Raw genomic sequence first — 27,110 nt, 5'->3', positions numbered from 1 at the left:
AGGACGGAGGTGTAGTCTTCCTAATGATACAAATTGCTCCAGGGATGACAGCGTCCCTACCAGACTCATCCACAGCCTGACTGAGCAGCGTTCTTTCTTCAGCATCTTCTGGATGGAGAGCAGGGCTTGATCTATTCTGGGGGCCGACGGAAAAGCCCGAAAAACTTGACTGTGAATCTCCATCCCTAAATACAGAATAGTTTGGATGGGACCAGCTGTGACTTTTCCAAATTGACTAGGAGTCCCAATTCCTTGGCCAGATCTAGAGTCCAATTGAGATCCTTCAGACAGCGATGACTGGAAGAGGCTCTGAGAAGCCAGTCGTCCAAGTACAGGGAGGCTCTGATCTCCGATAGCTCGAAACTGGTACCCCACATTCCTGTAAACAAACCTCAGAAACGGTTGGGAATCCGGGTGTATAGGAATGTGGAAGTATGCCTCCTGAAGGTCGAGAGAGACCATCCAGTCGCCTTCCATAAATGCTGTCAAGACAGCCTGGTAAACTTCATCGCGAAGTTTGTCTTGACAATGAACACATTGAGCGCACTTGCCTCTTACGTACTCCTGCAGTGAACATGGCTGCCAAATCATGGAGCCATCCCTGAGGGACTTGTCTCTGCAGAGAACGTGGCTGTCAGATCATTGGAGCCATCCCTGAAAGCCTTGTTTATGCATAACATAATTGTACAGCAAAACTTCAAAGGCTCGAAAACAGCTGTGAAGTTGACCTGTAAAATCTTGGAGCGTCTCCTGGCCAGGCGCCAGGGAGAGTCTACGAGATTTTAGAAGTCTATCTGGGCAGAGGCAGAAACTCCCAAGCCGAGAACTTCTCTCGTGTCATATCAGACTCTCGCTCTATAAGCCAGTTTAAAAGAAGGGAAAGGAAAGGCTGTATCCCCCAAACTCCTCCTGGTGATAAACCAGTCGCCTAGCAAACGTAAAGCTCTCTAGGAGAGCGAGAGAGTACTAGCTTATAATACAACGGCTTCGAAGTAGCTAGGCCTAGTGTAAGCTCTGACGTTTAGGCGAACGAGGAGCAGCAGTTATAAAAAGATCCGGACAAAGATCCTTAAAAATCAGCATGATTTAATTAAAGTCCATAAAGGGCTAAGCAGCTTTAGGCTCCTCTCCGTCTGACAGAGTCCTCAAGGGAATATCAGTAGGAGGGGGAACAGCAACTTCCTCATCTAAAGGAACCTTGTCCGATAATAGCCGAGTCTCAAGCAAGGGAGAGACCTACCGTGGTGGCAATGCTTTACAAGCAGAGTCCACACGCACTGGTGCATTAGTAGCGGACCAGTACGCAACGTCATGTAACTGCTTGACAGTCTGTGAACTGTCAACAACAACAGGTGAGAGAGACCAGGACGCAACGTCATGTAACTGCTTGACAGTCTGTGAACTGTCAACAACAACAGGTGCGGGAGGACGCACAGCGTCCACTCGAGACTGCTTGACCGCCTAGATTGAGCAGTCAAAACAACTCTAGAATGCGGAGGTTGACGCACAGCGTCAAAACAAGTCAACTCCGATTGTTAGCGAACGTCCTGAACGTCAACAGGAGCATCAGCAAGTGGCCTAACGTCCAAATGTGGCTGAAAATCCACACGAGACCGCATCGAGTGTGGTTCTAAACAACCTGACTGACGTGACTTAGCTACTTCAACGTCACCAGGACGCACAAAGGAACGTTAGGTTGGCTGAAAGCCAGGATCTCGATGAGATAAATGGCTAGGCTCAACGTACTAATCGGCAGAATAGTCTTCCATAAGGGAGGCAAGCTTATTCTGCATGTCTTGCCGTACAACCCATTTAGGATCAACGGAAATGGTTGCGGTAAGAGACGAGGGTAACGTCTGTGACCGCAAAACCTTGCCAACAAAAAGACTCTCGGAGTCTGTGTTACGCTTTTGTTAGGCGGCGAGCAGTTTTCCGATGACTGCATAGGGTCAGAGCTATCCTAATGGCTACAACCAGGACGCTGGACCTGTCCTGAAAGGACTGACTTTCGCTTAAGGGCCTCGAAACCTTGTTTCAGGTTTCTTATGCGAAAAGCCTTCGGATGACGAGGAGAAAATTGTCTCTCGCCTTATGGTAGGGGAGATCTTGGTAAGATACACCCGATACCATAGAGGGAACGTCTGTTCGCTGATCAAGGCCTCTCGAACCCATAAGTCGTACGACATTACTTCTCCCCTGGGCTTGGGAGCTTGCAAGAGGTCCCGGACTAGGTGAACGACAGGCACGAACAGACGAACCCTCGGTTACGCAACACTGTAACACTTTGCGCAATATCACTTTATCACTACGATTTTCTGTTTGCACTTATTTCACTGAAATCGAAACTTTTACTGATTTCTACCTGAAGCACGCAATTCTACCCTCATCAAAAAGGTAGTAAATGCGAAATCAGTCGTATAATGCAAGCACATTAATACCAGCAAAACACAGTAAACATCTTTTAAGATAAAAAATTCAGTGGCTGGGGAAGAGACTAAACACTAGTTCATTCAAAACTACGTTTTCAATCTCTCACCGTACATTGCCTGGGGACGAGAATAAAACTAAAAACGTTTTATCCTTTCTCCCCGTACAGAGACTAGGGACGAGAGTAACTCGAGAACAACGTTACCCGCTTGAACGGAACGTTTTCTCTCTCTTGATTTCGCACCTAAGAGAAGAGCCCAATTACGTTTCGTCAAAAAAACATGTTATTTGACCAAAGGAAAAAAAAACTGAAAGGTTTTTCAATTAAAAAGTTCCTTTAAAATAGAATTTAAAACATTTAAGCTTTGAAAGAAGAATGAACAAAACGTCAGAATCGATTTACTCTTTCTGCAAAGTGAAACCGTGATACTCTCTCTATCGTAACGATAGAGCGCAAACTGCGTAGCATAAATAAACTAAACGTTAGTTCATCTTTGAAAACAGTACGAAGACTATTCAAAGAAAATCTTTCATAAAATATTTATTAAAAGTATTCATTTAAAAAGTTTTAAATCATAAGCTCTTTAAAAGCTATTACGATTGAAAAGGGCTCAACGTTGTTTAACTTCGGTTTCCAAGTTAGGACCGCCTACTCTCAGGAAAGGTCGCATATAAACAAATCATTAAAATTTATTTTTATGTTTAAATGGAAAGTTAATCGAAGAGGCCTAATAAAGGCGGTGAGATATAAAATATATAGAGGAAAATCTATAATTAATTTATAACGTGATAAGATAATTGCTAAAAGCCTAAACACACTTCCGTCTAAGGGAAGGGTCGGCCATTTAAAAGTCAAAGAAAGTCCATACTCTCTTTGTCATCAAAAATTAAATCTATCCAAAAACGAGTTCAAGATTTAAGATGAAGATAAAACACCTGCACTGCGAAAGCTCAAACCAAAATGAAGTACTTCACCAAATATATTGAGAAAACTCCAGGTTCTACAGCGAGTAAAAGTACGTCTTGTCGACACGTCGACAGAGAAGAAATTGAGTCTTTGTTTACATCGAGAGTGGTATCTGGCCGACAGTTGGCGCTGGTGGGCACACCCGCAACCTGTATAGCGATCGCTGGCGAGTTTTTACTGTTTTTTTTTTTTTTTTTTTTTTTTTTTTTTTTTGTCTGTCGAGCAACAGAGTTGCAGCTATTATATATTCACCGGCTAAGTTAAATATTTAAAATTCTCTCTTCAATTCTGGAGAATCTACCACAGGTAATACAAGAAATGGGTAACATTTTTGAGTTAGATTTGGTGGATTTGAGTGTGCCAAACAATCATGAAATTATGGAAAGCCAAGTTAGTCAATCCTTCATATCTATGAAGACCCTGGCCAGGATACAACTTGCAATCTTTAACGAGAGCCTCAAGACACTCGCCAAGTTCTATGAGCCAGTACATAAGGACAAAATTATATTGTTCAGTCACAAGATGTCTTCTACAGAGTCCTAGGGCAAACAGTAACTGCACACCATAAAGGAAGACCTAATCTATTTTCATGCCAAAAACAAGACACTCTGACTTGATTCTTTTAACATGAAAACCAAAATTGTCCATCAACACAGGAACAATGAATACAAGTGGAAAGTAAAATCCAAGACAGAGGCCCAATTGGGAGCGATAATACAGCCTCTCTTAGAGTCTAAACCAATTGTACCTGTCTTATCAACTAGCACTTCATGCTTCAGTATGACATCTTTGCTTAACCTAAAATCTAGAAAGCTTTCCAACCTCTCTTGAGGTACCAATCCAAGTCAGTCACTTTTAAAAGTGCTTGTCGACACACTTGAAAAATCAAGTCTCAAAGGCCTGCATGAATTATGATATTTTCAATTTAAAATAAATTTTTTAATATACTTACCCGGTGAATATATATATAGCTTACGTCTCCAACGGTCGACAGATTCCAAAAACTCGCGAGCGATCGCCATGAAGGCTGCCGGGTGTGCCCACCACCGCCGACTATTGGCCAGATACCGCATATACTTCTCAACCAAACCAGTTCTTCTCAGTCCGTAGGGTCTCTATCGGGGAGGAAGGGAGGGCCTTTAATTATATATATTCACCGGGTAAGTATATTCAAAAATTTATTTTTGAATTGAAAATATCATTTTTAAATATTAAACTTAGCCGGTGAATATATATATAGCTGATTCACACCCATGGTGGTGGGTAGAGACCAGTATTAAAACAATAAAGGCGTATATGCTCAAGAGTTTTTGACAAATATTCAAAAAACAAACTTAAGTATAGGTACCTGATAAGGAAGCTGACTCTGATGAATACTCAGACTCATTAGTTCGCTATCCTTATGAAGCCCAGCGATCCTCTCAGTATGCTGAAAGACTTCTAGGAGCTGTTATAATCAGGGTGAACACCCCTACAACAGGACCTCATCAATACCCTTAATCTGGGTGCTCTCAAGAAACAATATTTTGACCACCCGCCAAATCAAAAGATTGCAAAAGACTTCTTAGTCTCCCGTACAACCCAAAACAAGATTAAAAATTTCAAGAGAAGATTAAAAGAATATTGGGATAAAGGGAATGTAGTGGTAGAACCTTCACCCACTACTGCACTCGCTGCTACGAATGGTCCCAACGTGTAGTAGTCCTCATAAAGAGTCTGGACATCTTTCAAGTAATATGAAGCGAACACCTACTTGCTTCTCCAAAAGGTCGCGTCCATAATACTTCTAAGGGATCTATTTTGTTTAAATGCTACTGAAGTAGCTACCGCTTTAACTTTAAGCAAATTATGATCCTTCTCACTTAAATGAGAGTGTGCCTCTCTAATCAATAGTCTAATAAAATGAGACAACGCATTCTTCGACATAGGCAAAGAGGGCTTTTAACGGAACACCATAAGGCCTCTGAAAAAAAACCTCACAGCAGTTTAGTTCTAGATAAATAAAACAGAGCTCTAACGGGGCACAGCACTCTTTCAACTTCATTCCCAACAATCTCAGATAGACTGGGAAGTTCAAACGATTTAGGCCATGGAAGTTCATTTTTGGCCAAAAAACCAAGATGAAGAGAGCATACTGCTTTATTAGCAGAAGCCGATATTCTTGCTAAAAGCATGTATCTCACTAACCCTTTTCGCAGAAGCCAAGCTCACCAAGAAAAGTGTCTTGAGGATAAGATCCTTCAGGGAGGCCGAACTTAATGGTTCAAACCTGTCTGACATAAGGAACTGCAGGACCACGTCCAAGTTCCAAGCAGGAGTAGAAATATGACGCTCCTTGGAAGTCTCGAAAGACTTAAGAAGGTCTTGGAGATCTTTGTTATTAGATAGATCCAAATTTCTATACCTGAAAACAGAAGCTAACATGCTTCTGTAGCCTTTAATGGTAGATGCAGAAAGGGAGCGACCATTCCTCAGATCTCAGATAAAGCAGACAATCTGCAATCTGCACTACAGAGGTACTGGAAGAGGAAATAGAAGAGGATTTGCACCAGTCTCTAAATACCTCCCATTTAGATAGATAAATCCTGATGGTAGAGGATCTTCTAGCCCTCGCGATCACTCTAGCTGCCTATTTCGAAAACCCTCGAGCTCTAAAGTGTCTTTTGATAGTCTAAAGGCAGGTAGACGAAGCGCGGGGAGGTTTTGATGAAATCTCTTTACGTGAGGCTGACGCAGGAGATCCATCCGCAACGGTAGACTTCTTGGAATGTCTACTAGCCATAGAAGTACCTCTGTGAACCACTCAATCGCGGGCCAGAGGTGAGCAACCAACGTCAACCTGGTCCCTTCGTGAGAGGCGAACTTCTGAAGAATCTTGTCTAGGATCTAGAATGGTGGGAAGGCAAAGATGTCTAGGCGAGACCAGTCCAATAGGAAAGCGTCTATGTGGGCTGCCTCTGGATCTGGAACTGGAGAGCAGTAAGTCGAGAGCCTCTTTGTCAGTGAAGTCGCAAAAAGATCTATGGTGGGTTGACCCCATGTCATCCATAGCTTCTCGCACAGTCTTGTGCAACGTCCACTCCATGGAGATGACTTGTCCTCTTCTGCTGAGGCAGTCCGCTAAGACATTCATTTCTCCTTGCACAAATCTCGTCAAAAGAGAGATGTTACTTGCCTTAAATGGAGTTCCTTCTGATCCGTGGACCAAAGACCCGAGCATTCCAGACTGTCCAGTGGCGCTCCCAAACCCAAATCCGATGCATCTGAATACAACACATGGTTTGGGTTCTTGATCGCAAGAGAAAGACCTTCTTGAAGTCTGATGTTGCTGTCCCACCAAGTCAGACATGTCTAGACTGAGTTGGAGATTGGGATAGAGATACTCTCTAAGCCCTTCTCCTTGTTCCAATGGTTTAGGTGAAATTGGAGAGGGCAAAGGTTGAGTCTCCCCAGAGAGATAAACTGCTCCAGCGATGAAAGGGTTCCCACGAGGCTCGTTCAAACTCTTACAGAGCAACTGTTTTTCTCTTGCAAGTGACGGACTTTTAACAGAGCTTGTTCCATTCTTGTGGGAGACGAAAAGGCCCGAAAAATTCGACACTGTATCTCCATCCCCAAATAAAGAATAGTCTGGGATGGAGTACTTTAAGTTACGACTTCTCTACGTTCACTATGAGACCTAGCTCCTTGGTTAGGTCTAATGTTCATTTGAGGTTCTCCAGACAGCGATTTAATGACGATGCCCTGATTAGCCAGTCGTCAAAATAAAGGGAGGCTCTGATCCCTGAAAAAATGTAGAAAGCTTGCTACATTTTGCAAGAGCCTTGTAAAAACAAGAGGAGCAGGACTGAGGCCGAAGCACAGTGCTCGAAATTGGTACACTACTTTCCCGTCCACAAACCTCAGATATTGTTGAAAGTTTGCATGAATCGGGATGTGGAAGTATGTGTCACGAAGGTCGAGATAGACCATCCAGTCGCCTTCCCTTACTGCTGCTAAGACAGATTTGGTAGTCTTCATCGTGAACTTTGTCTTGACAATGAACACATTGAGCGCACTTACATCTTAAGTACTCCTGCAGTGAACGTGGCTGCCAGTTCATTGGAGCCATCCCTTATAGCCTTGTTCATGCATGACATAATTTGTACAGCAATACATTGTCAGCTGGAGAGACCTTACTTAAGGCTCCCAGGGACCAATCCAAAAAAATTAATACTTCAAACACTCGAAAAAACTCCTATCAGGAGATGGTCTAGCTCTGAAGCAGACCATAAAATCTTGGAGCGCGTCATGGCTAGACGACGAGGAGAGTCCAGAGGCAGGTACTCCCAAGCTGAGAACTTCTCCTGTGTCACACCAGACGCTCGAGCGATTAGCTAATTAAGGAGGAGGAAAAGCAAAAGCAGACTTTCCTAAACTTCTCCTGGATTCCAACCAGTCTCCCAGTAAGAGCATGGCTCTCTTGGAAGAACAAGAGAGAACTGACTTCGTAAATGTAGAAGTCGAAGAAAGTCATGCCAAGAGTAAACTCAGACGGTGGAGCAGCCGTTACAAAACGAGTAGGACAAAATTTCCCTAAAGAAATTCATAATTTTAAAACAAGGGATTGTTGGACAACCCTAGGTTACTCTTCTGAATGAATCCCCAAAGGTACATTAGTTGAAAGGGGGTCATCTGATAAATCTTAAGTCTTGCGAGAAGATTTATATTCAGAATGACGTTAAGGAAAAGCCTGACAGGCTACATCAACTTGTATATGAACAGAAGTTAAAGTTGGAGGGTCGATGTCACGTTGTGACTGTAGAGAATGTTATTCTACTACACGTCGTGATAGAAGTGACTGACGTTCACACGTCACTTAGTAACAGCGGTGACCGCTGTTCGATGCTATATCGTGACTACGGTGACTGACCCTCAACGTCACGTCGTGTCTACGGTGTCTACCGCTCAACGTCACGTCGTGTCTGCAACTCAACGTCACGCTGTGACTGCGGTGGCTGACGTTCAAAGTCTCGGAGGAACTGCAGTGACTGCTGATCAAAGTTATGACTCGACTTAACTGACTGTCGATCAAAGTTACATCGAGATTTATGCTCCGCATCTCGTTTAACAGCAAAGCTGACACTAGGGATAACGTCAGTGTGACGTAACAAAGCTCGTTTAGAAGGTTGAAGACCTGAATCACGCATCCCATAACCGTGACGTACAAAAAGAAAAGGATCCTTTCGCACAGGAACAGGATCGTAAGCTTCTATTAAAGAAGAAAGCTTTAACACCATATCTTGCAAAACACTTAACTTCGGATAAACCTGACTGCGGTGGCTGACGTTCAAACGTCACGTAGTAACAGCGGTGACTGCTGTTCGATGCTATATCGTGACTACGGTGACTGACACTCGACGTCACGTCGTATCTACGGTGTCTACCGCTCAACGTCACGTCGAGTCTGCGGTGACTGCAGCTCAACGTCACGCTGCGCACTCTGAATAGATCATGACGTCGGAAATATCTGTACATAAACGTCATCGCTATGAACGGGACTCTCATGATGACTACAGCTAGGACGTTTTACTTGTTTTAAAGGAACTAATTAACGTTTCAACCGTCTCGAAACCTTATGCCGAGGTTTTTAAAGAGACGAATCATCGGAAGACAAGGAGAACTTCGTCTTTCCTGACTTATGGCAAGGACGTGCTTGAAGAGCAACGTCTGATACCTTTGAGGGAAAGTCTGTTCGTTGGTTTACACCTCTCACTCCCTTAGGTCCTACGACATTCCTTCTCCCTGGTGCAGGGGAGCCTGAAAGAGGTTTCGGACTAGGAAAGTGACAAGCATGAACAAACGAACCCTCAGCAACACTGAACATGTTTTTCGCACTTTCTTCACTGAAATCGCATTTTTTAATTATTTCACGAGACATGAATAAAGCTGATTTCTACCTGACGCACGCAATTCTCCCTTAAATCAAAAGGTTAGAATTGCGAAATATGTCGTATAATGTAAGCACATTAGTACAAAATGAAACACATGCAAAAATTAATAAACACATACATATATATAGAATAAAACGGAAATATATAAAGTAAAAAAGATCAGTGACTGGGGAGGAGACTAAAACTAGTTCACTAAGGACTATGTTTTCAATCTCATCGTACAGTGCCTTGGGATGAGAATAAAAACTAGAACGTTTTATCCTCTCTCCCCGTACAGAGACTTGGGACGAGAGTAAATATCTGAATCGAGAACAACGTTACTCACTCCCAAACTCCTTGTACAGAGACTTGGGACGAGAATAAAGATCGGATCGTTCTCTCTTTCTCTCTCTCTCTCGTCACTCACAAGAGAATGGCTCACTCACTCTTCGTCAATAAAAGGTTATTTGACTAAAGGAAAAAACTAAAAGGACTAGGAAATTAAAAATTAACATGTTCCTTTAAATTAGTATCGAAAAAACTTCAGTTTGTAAGAAGAATGAACAAAACGTCAGAATCGATTTACTCTTTCTGCAAAGTGAAACCGTGATTCTCTCTTTCTCTATCGTAATGATAGAACGCAAACTGCGTAGCATAAATAAACCAAACGTTAGTTTATCTTTGAAAACAGCACGAAGACTATTCAAAGAATAAATTTCTTAAAATATTTTCTAAAAATATTCATCTCATCAAACTAAACAAAAATAAAAGTTGAATGGGCTCAACGTTGTTTAACTTCGTTTTCCAAATCAGGACCGCCTACAAAGAATAGGCAAAGGTCGCTTATAAACAAAAACATAAAATTTATCTCGGTGTTTAGTATAAATGGAAAGTGAATTGAAGAGGCCTAATAAAGGCGGGCGAGATATAAAATATATAGAGGTAAATCTATAAATATCAACAATAATTTATAAAGTGATAAAATAATTACTAAAAGCCTTTAACACACTTCCGTACACTGAGGGAAGGGTCGGCCATCTTTTCTCTATGGAAAATCCAGAGCGAGATTAAAAAAGCAAGGGTAAAAACTTTTCCTCTCCTTTCAAAAGCATTTCTTTTGAAGATCGTATTGTTTGAGAATAATCCAACACGGCGAAAGCCACAAAACCATGAACAAGTACTTCACCAATCAGTAGAAACTTGAGGTTAAGCACGAGCGGAACCAGTGCTGTCACTACCACCGACAGAGAAGAACTGGTTTGATTGAGAAGTATATGCGGTATCTGGCCGATAGTCGGCGCTGATGGGCACACCTGGCAGCCTTCTTGGCGATCGCTCGCGAGTTTTTGGAATCTGTCGACCGTCGGAGACGTAAGCTATATACACATTCACCGGCTAAGTTTAATATTTAAAAGTGGAAATTATTGTCTGGACTCAAAGCTCAAGCTTAGAACTTACATAGCTGTCAAGGTCACGCATCAGGTCTTCCAATCTTTAAGTTTGCAGGGCAAAATATCTTGGCCTATTAGAATCTCAAAAATGTTGCGGAAGCTTTGTCAGTACTTGTCTGGCTTATGTTTGCATCGTGAGGGCTTCTGAAATCCAGGAGGGGTTCATATTGATGCACAAAAGTTTTAGGAATACAGTTTCTAGTCACATTATTGGGAGGCTCAGTGAAGTTTGCAAAGGCATCAGCCTGATCTTTTCTTTGAATTGGACTTAATCCACTGATGAGAAAAGGTTAAATGGTGGAACAACAACTACTACTACTACTAATCCAACCAAATGGATTAAATTGTAAAGGATACTGACAATGACAATCAGTCAACAAAGTCTGTACTAGAAATGGGTAGGGACACCATTAGATAGTACAGTATTGCAATCGTCCCTGTGCGGACTAGAAGACTGGCAAGTACAGTAGCTTTTGTCTCTCTTATGGCCTCTACCTTTAACTTCTGCAACCAGGTACTAAGGAACTTTGACTGGCTCTACCTCTTTTCGGATTACATTCAGCAGCACCACCCTCCCCAGTTATCCACCACAGATGAAGCTTCATAACTCTGAATCCCCTACTGCTGCTACCTCCGCTGTCATCCAAGGCCAATATTCCAGATGAAATATAATAACACTAAATACCTTATGATTGGATATAATTAAATCATGAGGATTCTGACAAAACTTTGTTTTAAGGATGTCTCCAGTAGAGTAGTACTTTAGAATACATAATGATTGGAAACTTCCCTATCACATATCTAAGATTGTTTTTCTGCAACTGGGGATTAAATTACACAAAATATTAACGGATTAAATGTGCATGATCAGTATTACAGGATAAGACTTGAATGTGGCGTTCTCTTTGGAATGAAGAGTACATCAACATATTGGATCATGAAAAACTTTGCACATAAAAAAACCAGTAAAGAAGACATTTTTCACGTCTAAATGATCTACAGCCATAAAAAGTCCCTTACTTTTACATAAAAAGGTAAAGGAAAAATACAAGGAAAAAAAGGGAGTTTTATTCATAGGAAGTATACATCAAATTGCCTTATAAAAACAAAAGAAATATTTGGATCTCCTAGCTCTTGTCTTTGTTGCAAATACTTGTGCTACCAAAGCCCAGCAATCACATTCCTAGTTCAAAAAGAAATATATCACAAGAAAAATATTTTCAACTTCCTTTATAGAGGAAAAATATTGGTACAGTGTCTTATGCCTCATGTTCTCTTATAAATATAAAAATGAAAATTTGCTAGATGTAATACTTGAAAACTGACTAGACTACAGTATATAGTTAGTCTTGCACATGCATAAAAATTTCAAGCAAATAGTCAAATATATACATAAAATATTCCTTCAACAGCATGATTCTATAACAAGCAATATCCTAGTTAACTAGCCTACAGCTAAATAGTCCCCTACTCCAAGTTTCCTTTTGGTATCCTGAAAAGAAAAATATAGTCATGTTAATCTAAAATTTCACATTACTACCCTTTGATAAGTAAATTCTAATAAACCATCAAGACACATGCAAGACACTGGTGTTCTGGTCAAGCCTCAAGACTTCATAATTGCTGTTTGGCAAATTTACTTTGAAGGTTTTCAGCAGTTATATTCATTCAACTCATTTTTATTTGTCGAGAAAAGTTTGATACGAAGCCGTCTTCAAAGTATTGTATAGAATGTAGATATATAGAAAAAGAAAAGTTTAAACATAACCAAAGATCATATTTCTTGTACATTATAGAAAAGGGAACCTCTACCTGCCCTGATAAGAGATAAAAATGTAAATGAGTGAAAATAAAAGATGTTCAATATCCTATTTATGTACTATTGAGAGCAATAAGGCTTCCATTCTAAATATTGAAATGAATGCTTTAAATAGTTTAATTCCCAAGTTAGGGCAAGTGGTTGCTATCTACAGAGATTAAAGACAACTTTTAGAAACTAACAATGACACAGTAACATTTTAAGAACTCGCAAGAGCTACGGAATATTTAATCTGTTACACTGAGATTATAAATATGTTTCAGCAAGACTATATTGCATTTACAGAGTGGCATGGAGAAACAAATAAAACCTAACCAGTAAATCTATGCATTGGAAAATCTACTTGAGCGCTCCCCTCTCAATGCGCATCACATATTCGGTATAAGCAATATCTTTTCAATATTGAATTTCATCACATACTTGATGTAAGGAATATTTTTTCAATATTAAATTTCATTTATAGAAAGTGGGCAAATCCTCTCAATGGCCCAAGAAATCAAACATGGACAAAACAAATAAGCAACATACCTCTAATCACTCTTGACAGCATCAGAGGCAACTTTACTGGCTGTGTCAGCGAGTTCGTTAACCTTGTCAGCTACCTTTCCCATGACTGTGTCGATCTCCTTCTGATGTTTGATGAAAGCTGGACGGATGATACGGTTGTAGATGACATGGGAGCCATTCCAAGACATTGGAAGGAAGCACCAGACTAGGAACATGCACTGTCAATAAAACAAGATTAATTTAGATTTATTGTCTTGTGGGGTATGTGAAGAATGTAAAGTATGCCACTGACTTAGCAAATAAAATTTCAGTAAATTTCCAAAAATCTAAAGGACCGTAAACATAAGATATTTAACAAATGCTACTGAATGGATGAATGATCAAATGAAATCTCACCTTGGCTAACCAATAGAAGGGGAACCATGAAAGCAGGAGGTCAGAGAAGAATTCGCAAACACTGAAGAGAGCAAATACTACCCAGTATGTGAGCCACTTGGTGTCGTCATCTTTTTTGGGAGATTCAAGGGCCTGTTGAAAGGAAATACTAATCTATAGGTTACACAGCATAAAGTTGACCATTAAAATAGAATAACTAGAACAATAAATTTAAGAACATCAGTGACCAGTACCATAGTTGTAAAGCACATGAATTACTTTAAACTTTTTTCTTTTAAATATCCACTAAAGTTTATGATTAACAAATGCTCAGTCACAAGTACTAAGTGTTATTACTGTATTGTACAATATTATGAATAGCAAAATAGATTTGGAAAAAACATTTCTAAAAGCAACTAAACTCGAGTCCCAATAAAAGACAATTTCAAGGCTTTTCCAAAATAAGACAACTTATAAGATAGTGTTACAAATTTGATAGCTACCAAGCACTAAATGAAATATTTTTTGAGATGTAGAAATTGAAAATTCACTGGGTTATGCTTAAAAGCTGTGTCAACTTAGTATATTTTTGCAAAATAACCAAAAATCGCTAAGATTACTTCACAAGTGTCTTTTTTTAATAGTGAAGATGGTTCTTTTCAGTGGCCCCTTAAATCTCATTCCATGAATTGCAGTCATTCAACCTCACACAGGCATTTTCATTAGAGCCACTAACTTCACTCCTCAATATTAAGTTAAAATCACAATCACTTGCACAAGAGGATCCGATACGGAAAGCCAACAAAGTGAAATTTCAATCCTCTTGGTAAAAGGGTTTAATTACATTGTTTTCAGGCATTGCAATACTGTTCATGAATTCAACCTACAAACAAATCAAGGTTTCAACTTAAGTACTGAAAGCGCTACAAGTCAGTACATGGTCATTAATATTCCTCTTTATCCAAATTTTTCTCTTATAATTACATTAACTTAGCATATAAAGGTAAACTGACCTTGATGCTACAGTAGGCTGGGTAGATAAAGCCAATGATGTTGCAAATCAGCTGAGCACCAAACCCAAACACAAGATACAAGCTGAGCAATACAACGGTACCTGAAATATCAATAGGTTTATTAATAAGTAACGAACCACCAAGATGGCAACTGAAAAAAAAAAATCTTGTAACTTTAAACCAAACATACAAATATTCTATAATAGACAATTACTTTACCTGTTAAAAAATTTAAACTAGAAAAACTTTAATAAAACCTTAAAATCTTAGTCCTAGCACAATCATTTCTCACATACAGTATAGGATATAGACTGAAACAGGTTTTGAAAAATTACTGTACTGTGTAACAATTACAATACCTTCCATAAATATTAATTTCAGCATCATTACAAATACAGTACAAACTATTACACCCTAAAACAATTTCCTTAATTTAGTTACGTATTGAAATTTTTATAAGTTCAAATGCATATATAATTAACAGAACTATTTATTGAACATCGACCCTACTTTACAAGAATGATGTATTTATTTATGGAATCTGGACCATGAGCCCTGCCATTGGAGCCAAGGAGGCCATTTAATTAAGGAAAAAGAAGGGGTTTGGATATCAATATACTGTACAGATGCTATTCTACATAAGAACATGCAACCTAAGAATATCCACTGATATGAACTTCTTTTGTTGCTTGATCATTGTTACAGGTTTGTCAACTTACAGGTGTCAAAAAAGTAAAAGAACATCTGCTTGTAACTATTTCATAACAATTCACTATCACAAAATTATTTGCTCAATACATCACAGCTGTTCTTATGTATGTTACATTGTTCAATTGCGAGACAATAAACACTATTACACTGTGTAACTAAAAACAATGTTCTAGAACTGGTTAATATATTCATTACAATGACATCAACTCTTCATTCATGAAAACGACTAAACAAAACCACTTAAATATTTCCTTTACATTCGTAAGCCATCTGCCACCCCCATTAGTTTTCTCTTATTTAAACGTCTTGCTGTCTTTATATTTGCAGTCACCTTTTATAATAATTATGATACAAAGTGATGTAGCTCATTCATGCATAAAGAGGGTTATGCCTATGATCAATGTAAGCAATGATGCATTTTTACTATTTTGAAAGACTAATTTCTTTAAAGCAACACTATATGGACCTATGAATTTTCAAATACTGTATAGTTATAACTCCGTCCGCACCCCTTCTCATTTGTTCGTTAAGACACGACAAGTGGATGGATTTAAAAATTTGGGCAGCACAGTCCAGTACTGGAGTCTGTTAGGCCACGTAAGAATTATTTGTTTGGAGTATTAATTTAAAAGATTTGTTTGAAATATTTGATGAGGTTAGTTTACTCTCTCTCAAAGACATGGTTGTCTGAGTTAATTACTTTTTAGCATATTTTGCACTTTGATGCATTATCTTGTGAAAAATTTAAATGATTGGGTCTATTTATTTTATGGTTCTGATGACCTGGTGTATTTTTTTAGGATAGAGGATAAAACTCTTACTCCTAATAATAGAAGCATGTCTTACTGCTAATAGAAGCATTCGGTGATGGATAAAATCTTTATATTAATTTAGTACTTTTAATTTGATAAAAGAAATTAGGAGTGCTCCATTACTATTGTTGTGGGGGATAATTTTGGATGCTGCAGTTTACAGACAATAACAAAACATTTTTATTTTTGATCTAAGATGAGCTTTTGATTAAACAGCATTCTGGCAGACTGCATTTAATGTTACATCATAAACTACAGTATAATAGTGAGGATGATACGATTGGATGCTTGTACTGATTCTGGAGGGTTCTCAAATCTCTTTTTGATGCCTCTTCAGTTTGGGCTTCCAACAAGGGCTGTCCAATATTGCATGCATTTAATGTGAAGACATGACCTTCCTCTAGGAAAAAGTTGTCTGACAGATTATAGAATCCTTCTCTATCCGAGGTACTGCATGACACTTAAGGAGGAGCATCCGCTAGGGGTAAGGACATATAAACTTTTATACCGAAAATTGAGATATTACTTCTATCTATGGCCAAAAATGTCGTACGTCCCCTCAAGAAGTTCCTGGCATTAATTCTTATGTATAAAGAAGATATAGTGGTTTTTAGATGGTTATGTCATCCAAACTGCGTCGTCTGCTAAAGAAGTAGGTATGTCTTGTGCATTGATTTTGCATAAATACAAAAAATTTTTCGTTATCTTCATACATCTGGCAAACATATATCTTTAAGTCACCCACATGGTAACAGAACACTGAAACGTGTATACGTGCCAGTTTTAAGTTATTTACACTTCGAGTGGTTTTGTTTTTCCTAATACCGGGTACTTGATTAACTTTCCATATTGGCCAAAAACAAAAGAAGCTCTTTAGCTGCCAGAATGAGAAATGTGATGGTGGCATCTTAATTTAGATAGGCTTAAAAAAAAAGGACCAGTGATGGCGAGTGGCAGCAGTGAAGTGATGATGGTGAAGAGTGAGCAGTATCCCCTAAGAGGGGGGGGGGGGGTGGTTTCGAGGCCATGCTTGCAGTAAGGAGTAGAAATTGTATTGTGTAAGAAAGTAAGTTGTTTTCCAAGTAATTTAGACTACTTCCAAATAAGTATCGATAACAATATTTGCTAATGAAAGTTACTATCCCTCATACTCTCATAGAAAAACTTTGACCATAGATATCTCAAAACTATACTCATTGGCCGTCAAAACTAGTTTTCTACGCTATTCATCAACCAATTTCAAATTCATCATTGCAAAGCATAAATTTACAATATTTTGTATGGAGGAATTTTTTCCAAAGAATATTTTCTATATTTTCTCTTTTAAAATATATCAATATATAAATATTTATATAAAAAAAATACCAAAAATATGGAAAATTCCTACTGGCATTTTGTTTATATTGTAACATACAAAATTTGTGGACATTTTTAGTTAATTCTATTCAGTAGTTTTTGATAGAAATTGAACTTAATTTTCTGTTGTTGAATAGATTTTTCATTCATTTAAAAAAAATAATAGTCCAAATTCAATGAAACTTGCACAGATTTAGCTTTGCACTAGTAGGTTTAACATATAGAAAAATTAGATTCATCCAGTGATAAATAATGGTTTTGGGTTCAATGGCAGATGCTCCCCTCAAGATAATAAATTTGCCAAGGAAATTTTCCATAATCTTTTACAATACCAGTACTCAGGCCTTTAAATATGTGGTAGCCCCGAGACCCACTTGAATACAAGAGGGTACCAAAGAAAATATTGCAATAGTTATTCATAGTTTTAAATGTTTACACCTTTATCGCCTTCAAAGTGCGTATTATACATTTGAAGCAATGCACCAATCCAGATAATTTTTCCAAAGTTCAAAGGAGCACTGGGGCTATTGCAAAATAATGCTTTTTTTAAAACTTTTTTTTTTTTTTTTTACCTTCATCTCTTCCACACCCTTGACTTTGTTAGATTCTTACCAATACCGGTATGACACAGTATAAAATAATCCCTATTCACACAATCTTGCTTCCAGCAATTGCAGTTTGCCTGAATGGAGAGGAGGGGGGAAGAAAAGTCCTTAAGGAAAAAGTTTTGTGGACACGAAAGACGTCAAGTAAAAACCAACAGTTCCAGGAAAGCTTCCAACAGCGGAATAAGTGTCTGGACCGGTGCATTGCTCTAAGTGGAGAATATGTACTTCGAAGGCTATAAAATGAAAATATTTAAAACTGAACAAATAGCATATTGCAAAATTCTTATTTTCTTTTGGGTACCCTCTCATAAAGACCTTGCCTTCGTCAGTGCCATAAACTTATGTCTTTCGAGATCAGACTCTGCCCCAATAACATGTTTTCAATACTGTATTACATCAGATACAGTGCAGTACCAAAATTCTATGAGTGGAGGCATGCCATCCAACTACACCATCCTGTAACATTCCAAGGTCCATCATATTCATATTTCAAGTTCTAATCCTCAACAAAGGTCCACTCTGAGACAAAAAAACTAAAATAGAAAATTAAACAATCATGTACAAAGTGGGGGATATCAAGATAAAAGATAACCAAAGACCCAGAGAGTAGTTCCGAAGGGTTGAATTATGTGGCTAGGCAGCAGGATTGATATATAGAAGCAAATATACAACTAGTGAGAAGATCAGAGCAAAGGTAACTGATCAATGCCCATGTGATTATGGAACTGCTTCCAAAGAAAATACATTCATCTTATCTGAACACCACCAAACTTCTCACCATATTTCCAGAAAGGTAAATAGTCCTCTTGTAAAACTTTGGAAAGCCTCGAGTCTTCTGAAATGTCCTTCATAGCCCAATTTACATAATCTTCAAATTCCTTACACTCTCCCAATTTCTTGTTTTTCTGTCCCTTAGACATTATTCTGAATATAAGCTGCTGATTTCACACACAACCAACTACAAGAACACCCCAAAGTTATACTATTTGTCTAACTAAATCTGGATAACAAGACACCACCTGTGGTAGTAAGATAAGATAAAAATGTTCCACACTAAAGTGATAACCAGTATTAATAAAATATAACATGTTGGTACTAATACAAGTACAGTATAATGTAATCTACATACAGTATATACAAAAGCAAATAAATCTATCTTTAAATATGAGTAACACTTATATACCCAAATGAACAAGTTGGCAATCATTAAATATGCTTGTTAGGCTACTTGTGATATTTCAAGTCGTTTTGGAATTATCTCTTAAAAGATAAGCAGATAAATGTCAATCTTGAGATCAAAGTACAGTACAATAACAAGAAATAATCCACTTTCTAAAATTAAAGGAGATTATCAAAAGAAATACCTTGTAACCTCTTACTACCTCAATTACAAATTTAAAAGACAGTAGCTACCTAAATTAAGCTTCAACTGAATACAGAATAAAAAAAAATATATATGTATAGCATGATGATAAAAGGAAAAATCCAGTTCAAGGAATCTTTAAACCTCTGTGTTTGAAAGTAAAACCTAAACTTTTGAGGGTTCACATTAATTTTGATTTGCCAGGTATAAAAAACTAATGCATTATTACAGAAATATCAACTAATGCTAAGTGCTCCACTCAAATTAGGTGGCATGAGAATTCACTCAAAAGTGTAATTGCAACATCTACTGTATATAGGAACTTCATTTAGCCAAATTCACAACTTTTGCAATATGTAAACTTATATTTGATAATAAAAAAAGGATGTGTCACTTTTCATCTCATGAACCTTAAACCTTTCCTTAAAACATGTAAGCTTTTAGACCCATAGTTTCTCTACAACCCCCAACAAAATTCCTACAAGATTTGTCAGACTGACCCACACAGCAACAAATAAATTATCAGCTTACTTCTCTCAAAGTAACGACCGATCTTGTCAATATTGTAGCGATCTTGCATTACAATCTAAAATTACAGATCTGAAATTAATGTACAATCTGAAATTATGGATTTATGAGTAAAATCTAAAATTCTACGTTCGGACCAGCCCTTAATTACCGAAGGTTACTTTCATCTGGCAAACTGAAATTTTTAATTACTGATATTACTATACAGAATCTTTGTGAATGCTATGAATTTGGAATAACCAGGCAACCAGGGCTAAAAGCTTCAGTACTTTTCAAGATAAAAGCAGAATACTTACACAGTACTGTAATAGCTCACCTACAGTTTTCCCATAACCACAAATTAAGTTAACCCAAGAATACAAGCTGCCTTACTTCAACACTCCTAAAAAACTTATTTCCTTATTTTACTCAAGAAAATATCTTCATTTTTCACTCATTACCAGTTCAGTCAACATCATGCATAAAATATCAATTCTCTGGAGAATGTGAATGCAAACAGCAGTACGTATCTCCGAGAAATACAGTACACACTTGTTTAAAGTCCCACTTGAAAAAAATTACTTTAAGATGAGGTAATTCTCTAAAAATTATTGAGCACAAGCATAGATGATGATGACCTGAACCAAATGGATGTTCTGTACATAATGCACAGGACAAAGGAAACTGGAAAAATTCTGTCCACTACTAAAGGAAACCAGAGGTTAAGAAAAATATAAATAGGAAAGAATAAGCATAATTGCAGTGCTCTCATCCTGAATTTTTTGGTGGTACTAGCTCATATGACAAATGATCCAGGATAAAGAGTACTAGATGACACATGCTACAAGCCATCTTCATCTTAAAATAAGAAAATTATTGGAATAGGCCAGAGTAAAAATTTATCATTAATGGACATAGAAAGGGACCTATGTACAAGGGTTAAAAACTAATAGTTTTGCTATCCATATCCAGTAAAATGTAAAGTGAATATTTTACCACTTTTGTAAGTCAACACTATGGTCATACCAAAGTATTGTATTATAACCTTTTATCATTGTGCTAGAGCCCATATTGTAGTGTAGACATAGATTTGGTTTATATATACTATATATATATATATATATATATATATATATATATATATATATATATATATATAAAAGAGAGAGAGAGAGAGAGAGAGAGAGAGAGAGAGAGAGAGGAGAGAGAGAGAGAGAGAGGAGAGAGAGAGAAGAGAGAGAGAGAGAAGAGAAAGAGAGAGAGAGAGAGAAAAGAGAGAGAGAGAGAGAAAAGAGAGAGAGAGAGAGAAAAGAGAGAGAGAGAGAGGAAAAGAGAGAGAGAGAGAGAGAGAGAGAGAGAGAGAGAGAGAGAGAGAGAGAGGGAGAGAGAGAGAGAGAGAGAGAGAGATTTTTGTGCCAAGTACCCTTTTATTTCATTGGGAAGACAAACTACTGTATTGTTCACTAGCTCCTCAAACTGCTCCTTCTAGTCACATTATGGCATTAATTACTTCCTTAATTACATAATACAAATAGAACTTAAAGTTTTAAACTTTAGTTTTGTAAAAGCAAAACGTTTAAACCTACACTGTGCCCCATATTCCCTAAAAATAAACATGCTACATCCCTTGACTCTTGGCACGCTCCCTACACCAAACCTTCTAAAATTACTTGCCACTAAGAGTTAATATCCAAGCACCTTAGCATTAAACTACTAGATAAAAGAATCATCCCAAGAATGAATTCTATTGGCAGGAATCATTGGATAAGAGAACAAATATCAAATATCTCCAAAATGTGGTTAAAATACTTTATCCTTATTCTGAATTCTAGTCTTACACTAATAGTTTCTTCCATATACGAATTGAATTTTAATTTTATTAGTTGCATAAAAACACAAAAAAAAGAGAGAGAGAGAGAGAGAGAGAGAGAGAGAGAGAGAGAGATCCTTATTCTGAATTCTAGTCTTACACTAATAGTTTCTTCCATATACGAATTGAATTTTAATTTTATTAGTTGCATAAAAACACACAAAAAAGAGAGAGGAGAGAGAGAGAGAGATGAGAGAGAGGAGAGAGAGAGAGAGAGAGAGGAGAGAGACGAGAGAGAGAGAGAGACCTTCAAAGGTATCATGTACATAGATACCTAATGAGGACCCACTTATCTGCTGAATTAACAAAGATACAGAATATCTAACCAAAGGCCAAGGACAACCACATGATCACTTGAATTTTGACCCAGCTTCTTTCCACATGATCATAAAAATTAGTGTCAAGTGCTTATGAGAACCACAAATGAAAAGAAACCTTATGAAATTCTCAAGCCCAAACCAGTATAAAACAAGAAAAGTCAGTGAAGAAAATTTGACTTAATCATTAAGGAATCAACATTCAGTATATGCCTCTTTAAGAAATAGGGGGTTACAAAGAAGGGAAAAACTGTTACAAGAAGGATTTATATGCCTTCAAAGAAAGAAAAATTTACGGAACCTATAATAAAAGCACAAGTAATAGGGTATTCAAACGATAAAAAAATAAATCCCTCTATCAATAACAATTCCTGTCATTTCATATTTTCAGGTCAAGATCAAATTAGTGAATAAACAGCACTTGCCACAAAACCATATTGCTTTGCAAGCCAACTTTACACTTTCTACCTTCATAAAATCTATTTAATCCTCAATAAAATAATTTTGCCATTCAGTATCTAATTTCATAATCTATCTGGATAAATTCTAACAAACAAACAGCCACCATTGAAAGACAAAATGTGTCTCATGTACTACCAAAAACCATCAAAAAGCCAAATTATAAGATACTAATCACTTATTTAAGTACAGTATTGTAATGTAAATCACTTGCATTTCATGATCTGGCAAAATATTAAGTGTCTAGGACAAAAATATGGTCGATTTAAAGTATAAACTCATTTCCATGACGTAAGATATTGAAAAATTAATGTAAATTATATACTGTATTCAACATGAACTCGATAAGTTGAGCTAGTTTGCATTATTTCAATTCTGGATGCCAACATATCAAATATTACACACACACACTCACAAACCTTACTCTACATAAGCTGTATCTAGGACTTTAAACTGGTTCTTCATCAGATCAATGAAAAAACCATGTTAGGTTATACTAACATCTGTAAAGTAACATGAATCAAAAATAATCGGTCACATTCTGTTATTGTTTAATCAATCATTATAATTTTACCATTCAAATTACATACCCTAAGATTCCTTATACATTATTATTCAATGTAAAATCAACCATAAGTCTTGGTCCTACATAAAGGATTCCTATCTAAATTAAGGTAACTGGATAGGATTAATCAATTGGGCTAGACAGAAGTGTTGGGACCTGTGAGGCCACTCAGCATCCAAGGTACAACCCTAGTTACGATAAGGTAAAAGATAGACTAGGTAGGGCAGCACGATGAGCAAAAGGAAGGCTAGATAAAATATCAAGTGTAGTTAGGGGGGGGGGGGGCTCATAAGGTGCACTGATGGCATTAGCCACCAAAAGAAAAACGCAGCTACTTGTCAAAGAAGTAAACAGGAAACTAACCAAGTACCAAGAATTATTTCTGACCACATGCATATTGGTTATTCAAATGACCTAAAACTATGTTGAAGATTGCAGCTTACTTAACAATGAATCACCACACCCACAAGGGCATTGGATTGATGAATTAGGGCCATAAAGGCCAGCACAGGGGCCTGGAAGGCCATTCAGTGCCCAAGCATAACTAGACATATCTAAGTAATGCGAGGTACAATGATGACACTATGCCCCTATGTGATATCTCCCTGGAGGAAGAAGTGTACTTTTATAAAAGGCAAACACAGATGCATTCAAGTGCTGTACTGTATGATGATGCAAGAGCTTGTATATAGATGTTAGCGATAATGAAAGGCTTTTGTCTTGCCATGTCATTTCATTGGTCAGCAGATGTCCTGATGTCAGGATGTCCATAGCAGTTTGCCTCTTACTAGAGTGATAAATCTTTACAAGTTAGGAAAAAAATTAAGATTTTTATCAAAAGGCCTGAGGCTGTGCAGACAACACCATGGAAGGATCAAGATCCTATGAAAGGGATATAAAATGGGAAAACTAACAATGCATGAAAATTATGCTTCCACATCTAATGAGCTAGATCAATCATAGGAATTCACAAACACTGATGTGGCAATCATAAATTTTACTGTATATATGTACTGTATATATATAAAAAATACATGCACTAATTTTGATGTTTTGCATCAAAAATAGCATATTTCAAAGTAAATTTTAGAGCCATTCAGTAACTGTCCCATCCCCAAAAAATTAAATGGGTAAGAAAACCAATCTTGAAAATTCAGTGTAATGATAGGTAAATAAGAAATACAAAGTTCCAGTAGTCAACCTAACAGTAAAGATTTTATCAGTTCATTATCAACACACCATTATCTCAACAGATAAGTCAGGTTTTAAGTAATGAACAGATATGAGCCCATGGATACTAGTTAATACATTTTCGTACTTTTTAACTACTGTATTATCAAATTGCTTATGAAGATCCCAGTGAACTTGACATTTAGTATCCAGATTTTCAGAGAATAATTCAAGGCTTCGCATGGATGCAAGAGGGCAGTTGAAAGCCCAAACATAAAATGGAAATATATAAGTTCAAAAGAAAACAATCCATAGAGCGTCTTTAGCCGTGTTATAGTCTAATTGGAGTCAGATTGTTATAAAATCAAGCTTCAACCGCTTCTGTTGATACAGTCTAAGGAGTAAAAAGTTTAGTACTCCTTTCTTTTAACTATAGAAAGTATAAACTAAAAGGAAAAAATAATTACATTAATATAATGTTATGTCTGAAATGTTTGAATCTACTTTTCTCAAAGCATAAGAGTTGTATCTGTAACAATTCAGCTTTGTAATTCATTAAAGCATTTCTATTTCCAGAACCAAATCCAGTAGCTATGGCAGTGTAAACATCAATAGTCGAGTGTAAATTTTGATTCCAGAACTAGTTTAAGTTCTTGTGAATATTCACAAGCATACTTCTTCATTTCAAAAAAATCACCAGCATCGTCAAATATGATACCTGCACCATACCACATATCACTCAATACTAATTGTTAGATATTGTCATCAGACACAGTAATAAGGCTTAATATAAGAGAATTGACAAATTCTTAAATACAGTACAGTATAATATGGTTGGTAAGCTTAACCATTAGGATTAGTTGGCGGACCCACAGTAAACCAAAGCTAGAATTTCCTAAACATGCTTTACTTTATTTTTATGTCAAACAACAACTCTTACTTTCTCAATGCAGTTACTAAAAAATTGCACAAACACATGTTTTTGCTTATAATAGGGCACTGTAGGATAAAATTTACTTTGCTTATCCAAATACAATAACAGTTAATTTACAAGATATTAAAGCCTTAATGGATGCAACCAAGTCCTAAGTAATAAGGACATTTTACTTACCATTGACGCTCGAGAACTCAATGTTTAAAACTAGTGATTCTATTGATCTCCACAGGGGCAGGATAATGTGTTTGATTAATCCCATTTCTTTGGGATGTTAGATATAAATTGTGAGTTTTAATGAAACGTACTTTCCAAAATGGTCAAACTACGAGGTCACTCACAAAGCTATAATCCACACTACAAAAATAAAATATGAAGCAATACAATATTCATCATAACTATGATGGCAAAACAGCACAAAAAACTTCAAGAATAAAACTAACTAGTATAACTTCTTGAGTCTGTATAAAAATATTTGCAATTATTTTTCAGAAATTAATATTCCAAAAGAAGTCCACAATTACATCAAAATTAGCACTTGGATTAATTTGAATCTCATATCTCCAACATTCTACTAATGATACTAATAAATGGCATAGAACCAAGTAAAATCTACCCAAAGAAGAGTATTTTTATTTAACAGCAATTGCACCATAAAAAAATTTGCTCAAAATCTATGGGAAAAAGTATACTGTACAAGAATCAAATACAGTACTATTCTAAATGTACTATATTTATGCAAAGAGCTCAAAACAAAATGCTATGACACTGGACGAAATGGTAATAGCAAAATAGTATGCACAAAAGTAAAATAAATCCTGTATAATATTTCAATGCTAGCTTAAAGCAAATGCAAATAACCTGATATGGTAATACAACAAAGGCATTTATACTTTAGGATACAATAATGCCAAAGACATAGCAAGAAAAAAACAAGGTTTTCCATAAATGTGGACAATTTGGCTCCTATTTATCATAACATGTATAAATTAACTACACTACAGTACAGTACTGTAAGTGCAGCAGCGTGTAACTAGGATGAAAAAGTTTTGATAAGAAATATATTGTGCAATTCCAATGTCCGAGCAAAAATACAACATAAATCATATAAGAAAAATGTTTCCCAACTTAAAAACTAAAATTTGATCAAAAGTAAATAATATTGAGAAATTTCTGACCAATATAGTATTAAAAACCAAAAAGTACAGTACTGTCTTGCACTGCTATGAAGTATACATTAGTCTTTACACAATGCTTTTAGTGGAAGCAAACTGTGATATGGCACACTTGTCAGATATTTTTAAGGTGAAAAAATTTGGTACTCTAAACTATTTACTTGGTTCATGCAAAAAGGTATTTACAGCACTTATAAAAACTGCAATTATCAAAATTCCACCACCAACCACAATGTTCAATTACAAGACACTGCTGCAACTGAAGATAATTTTCACAATACCCACAAGTAAACTAAACAGGATAATGCAGATACCAATGGACCTGGTACACTCAGCCTTGACAGAAATACTCTCTAGAAAGTCCCCAATGCCAGAAGACATTCCTCTGAAATTCCTAACTGCCCAGGTACAGTAACTACAGTATCTCTTAAGATGCCCCAGCTACCTGGGACACTTGCCAAGTATTCTCAACCACGATGACCAACAAAATGACCCAATGTACCTACTGCACCAGAAGAGAGATGACCAACCCTTAAATCTTATCCCAAACAACTAACATAATACTTTCAGCACATGACAACCAAACCTCACAAAAAAATTAAATGAAATTTAAGAAATATCTATAGTAGTAGAATTTAACTTTGGAAACTACTCTCCTATATCCAGTTAAATAGCCAATGACTTAAAAATATTATACTGTCTTGTGAAATAAAGTACTTTCATAATACTGTATCAACAAAATGATCAACCCACACTCATATAACACTTGAACTGTTAGTTTAGTATATGGTA

General features: G+C 36.9%; 1 protein-coding gene across 3 annotated transcripts in view; it reads right to left on the bottom strand.

The window, feature by feature from the left end:
* Positions 1-11,809: 11,809 nt before the first annotated feature.
* Positions 11,810-27,110, bottom strand: part of LOC137623292 (receptor expression-enhancing protein 5-like) — a 23,336-nt gene continuing 8,035 nt past the window's right edge. For 2 of the 3 annotated variants that reach the window (XM_068354072.1, XM_068354074.1), the window contains exons 2-5: positions 14,472-14,572; positions 13,480-13,611; positions 13,105-13,301; positions 11,810-12,249 (exon numbers count right to left, since the gene is read on the bottom strand). In XM_068354072.1, coding sequence (XP_068210173.1) covers positions 13,107-13,301; positions 13,480-13,611; positions 14,472-14,572 — 428 coding nt within the window. In that variant the 3' untranslated portion in view covers positions 11,810-12,249; positions 13,105-13,106. Of the gene's footprint in view, positions 12,250-13,104; positions 13,302-13,479; positions 13,612-14,471; positions 14,573-18,736; positions 18,939-27,110 lie in introns of those variants that run through there. The other variant, XM_068354073.1, reaches the window with a different exon arrangement.

The sequence above is a fragment of the Palaemon carinicauda genome, chromosome 30, assembly GCF_036898095.1.
Source record: "Palaemon carinicauda isolate YSFRI2023 chromosome 30, ASM3689809v2, whole genome shotgun sequence".
Taxonomy (NCBI): Eukaryota; Metazoa; Arthropoda; class Malacostraca; order Decapoda; family Palaemonidae; genus Palaemon; species Palaemon carinicauda.
The sequence above is the reverse complement of the archived record's forward strand: the minus strand, read 5'-3'. Positions and strand labels throughout refer to the sequence as shown.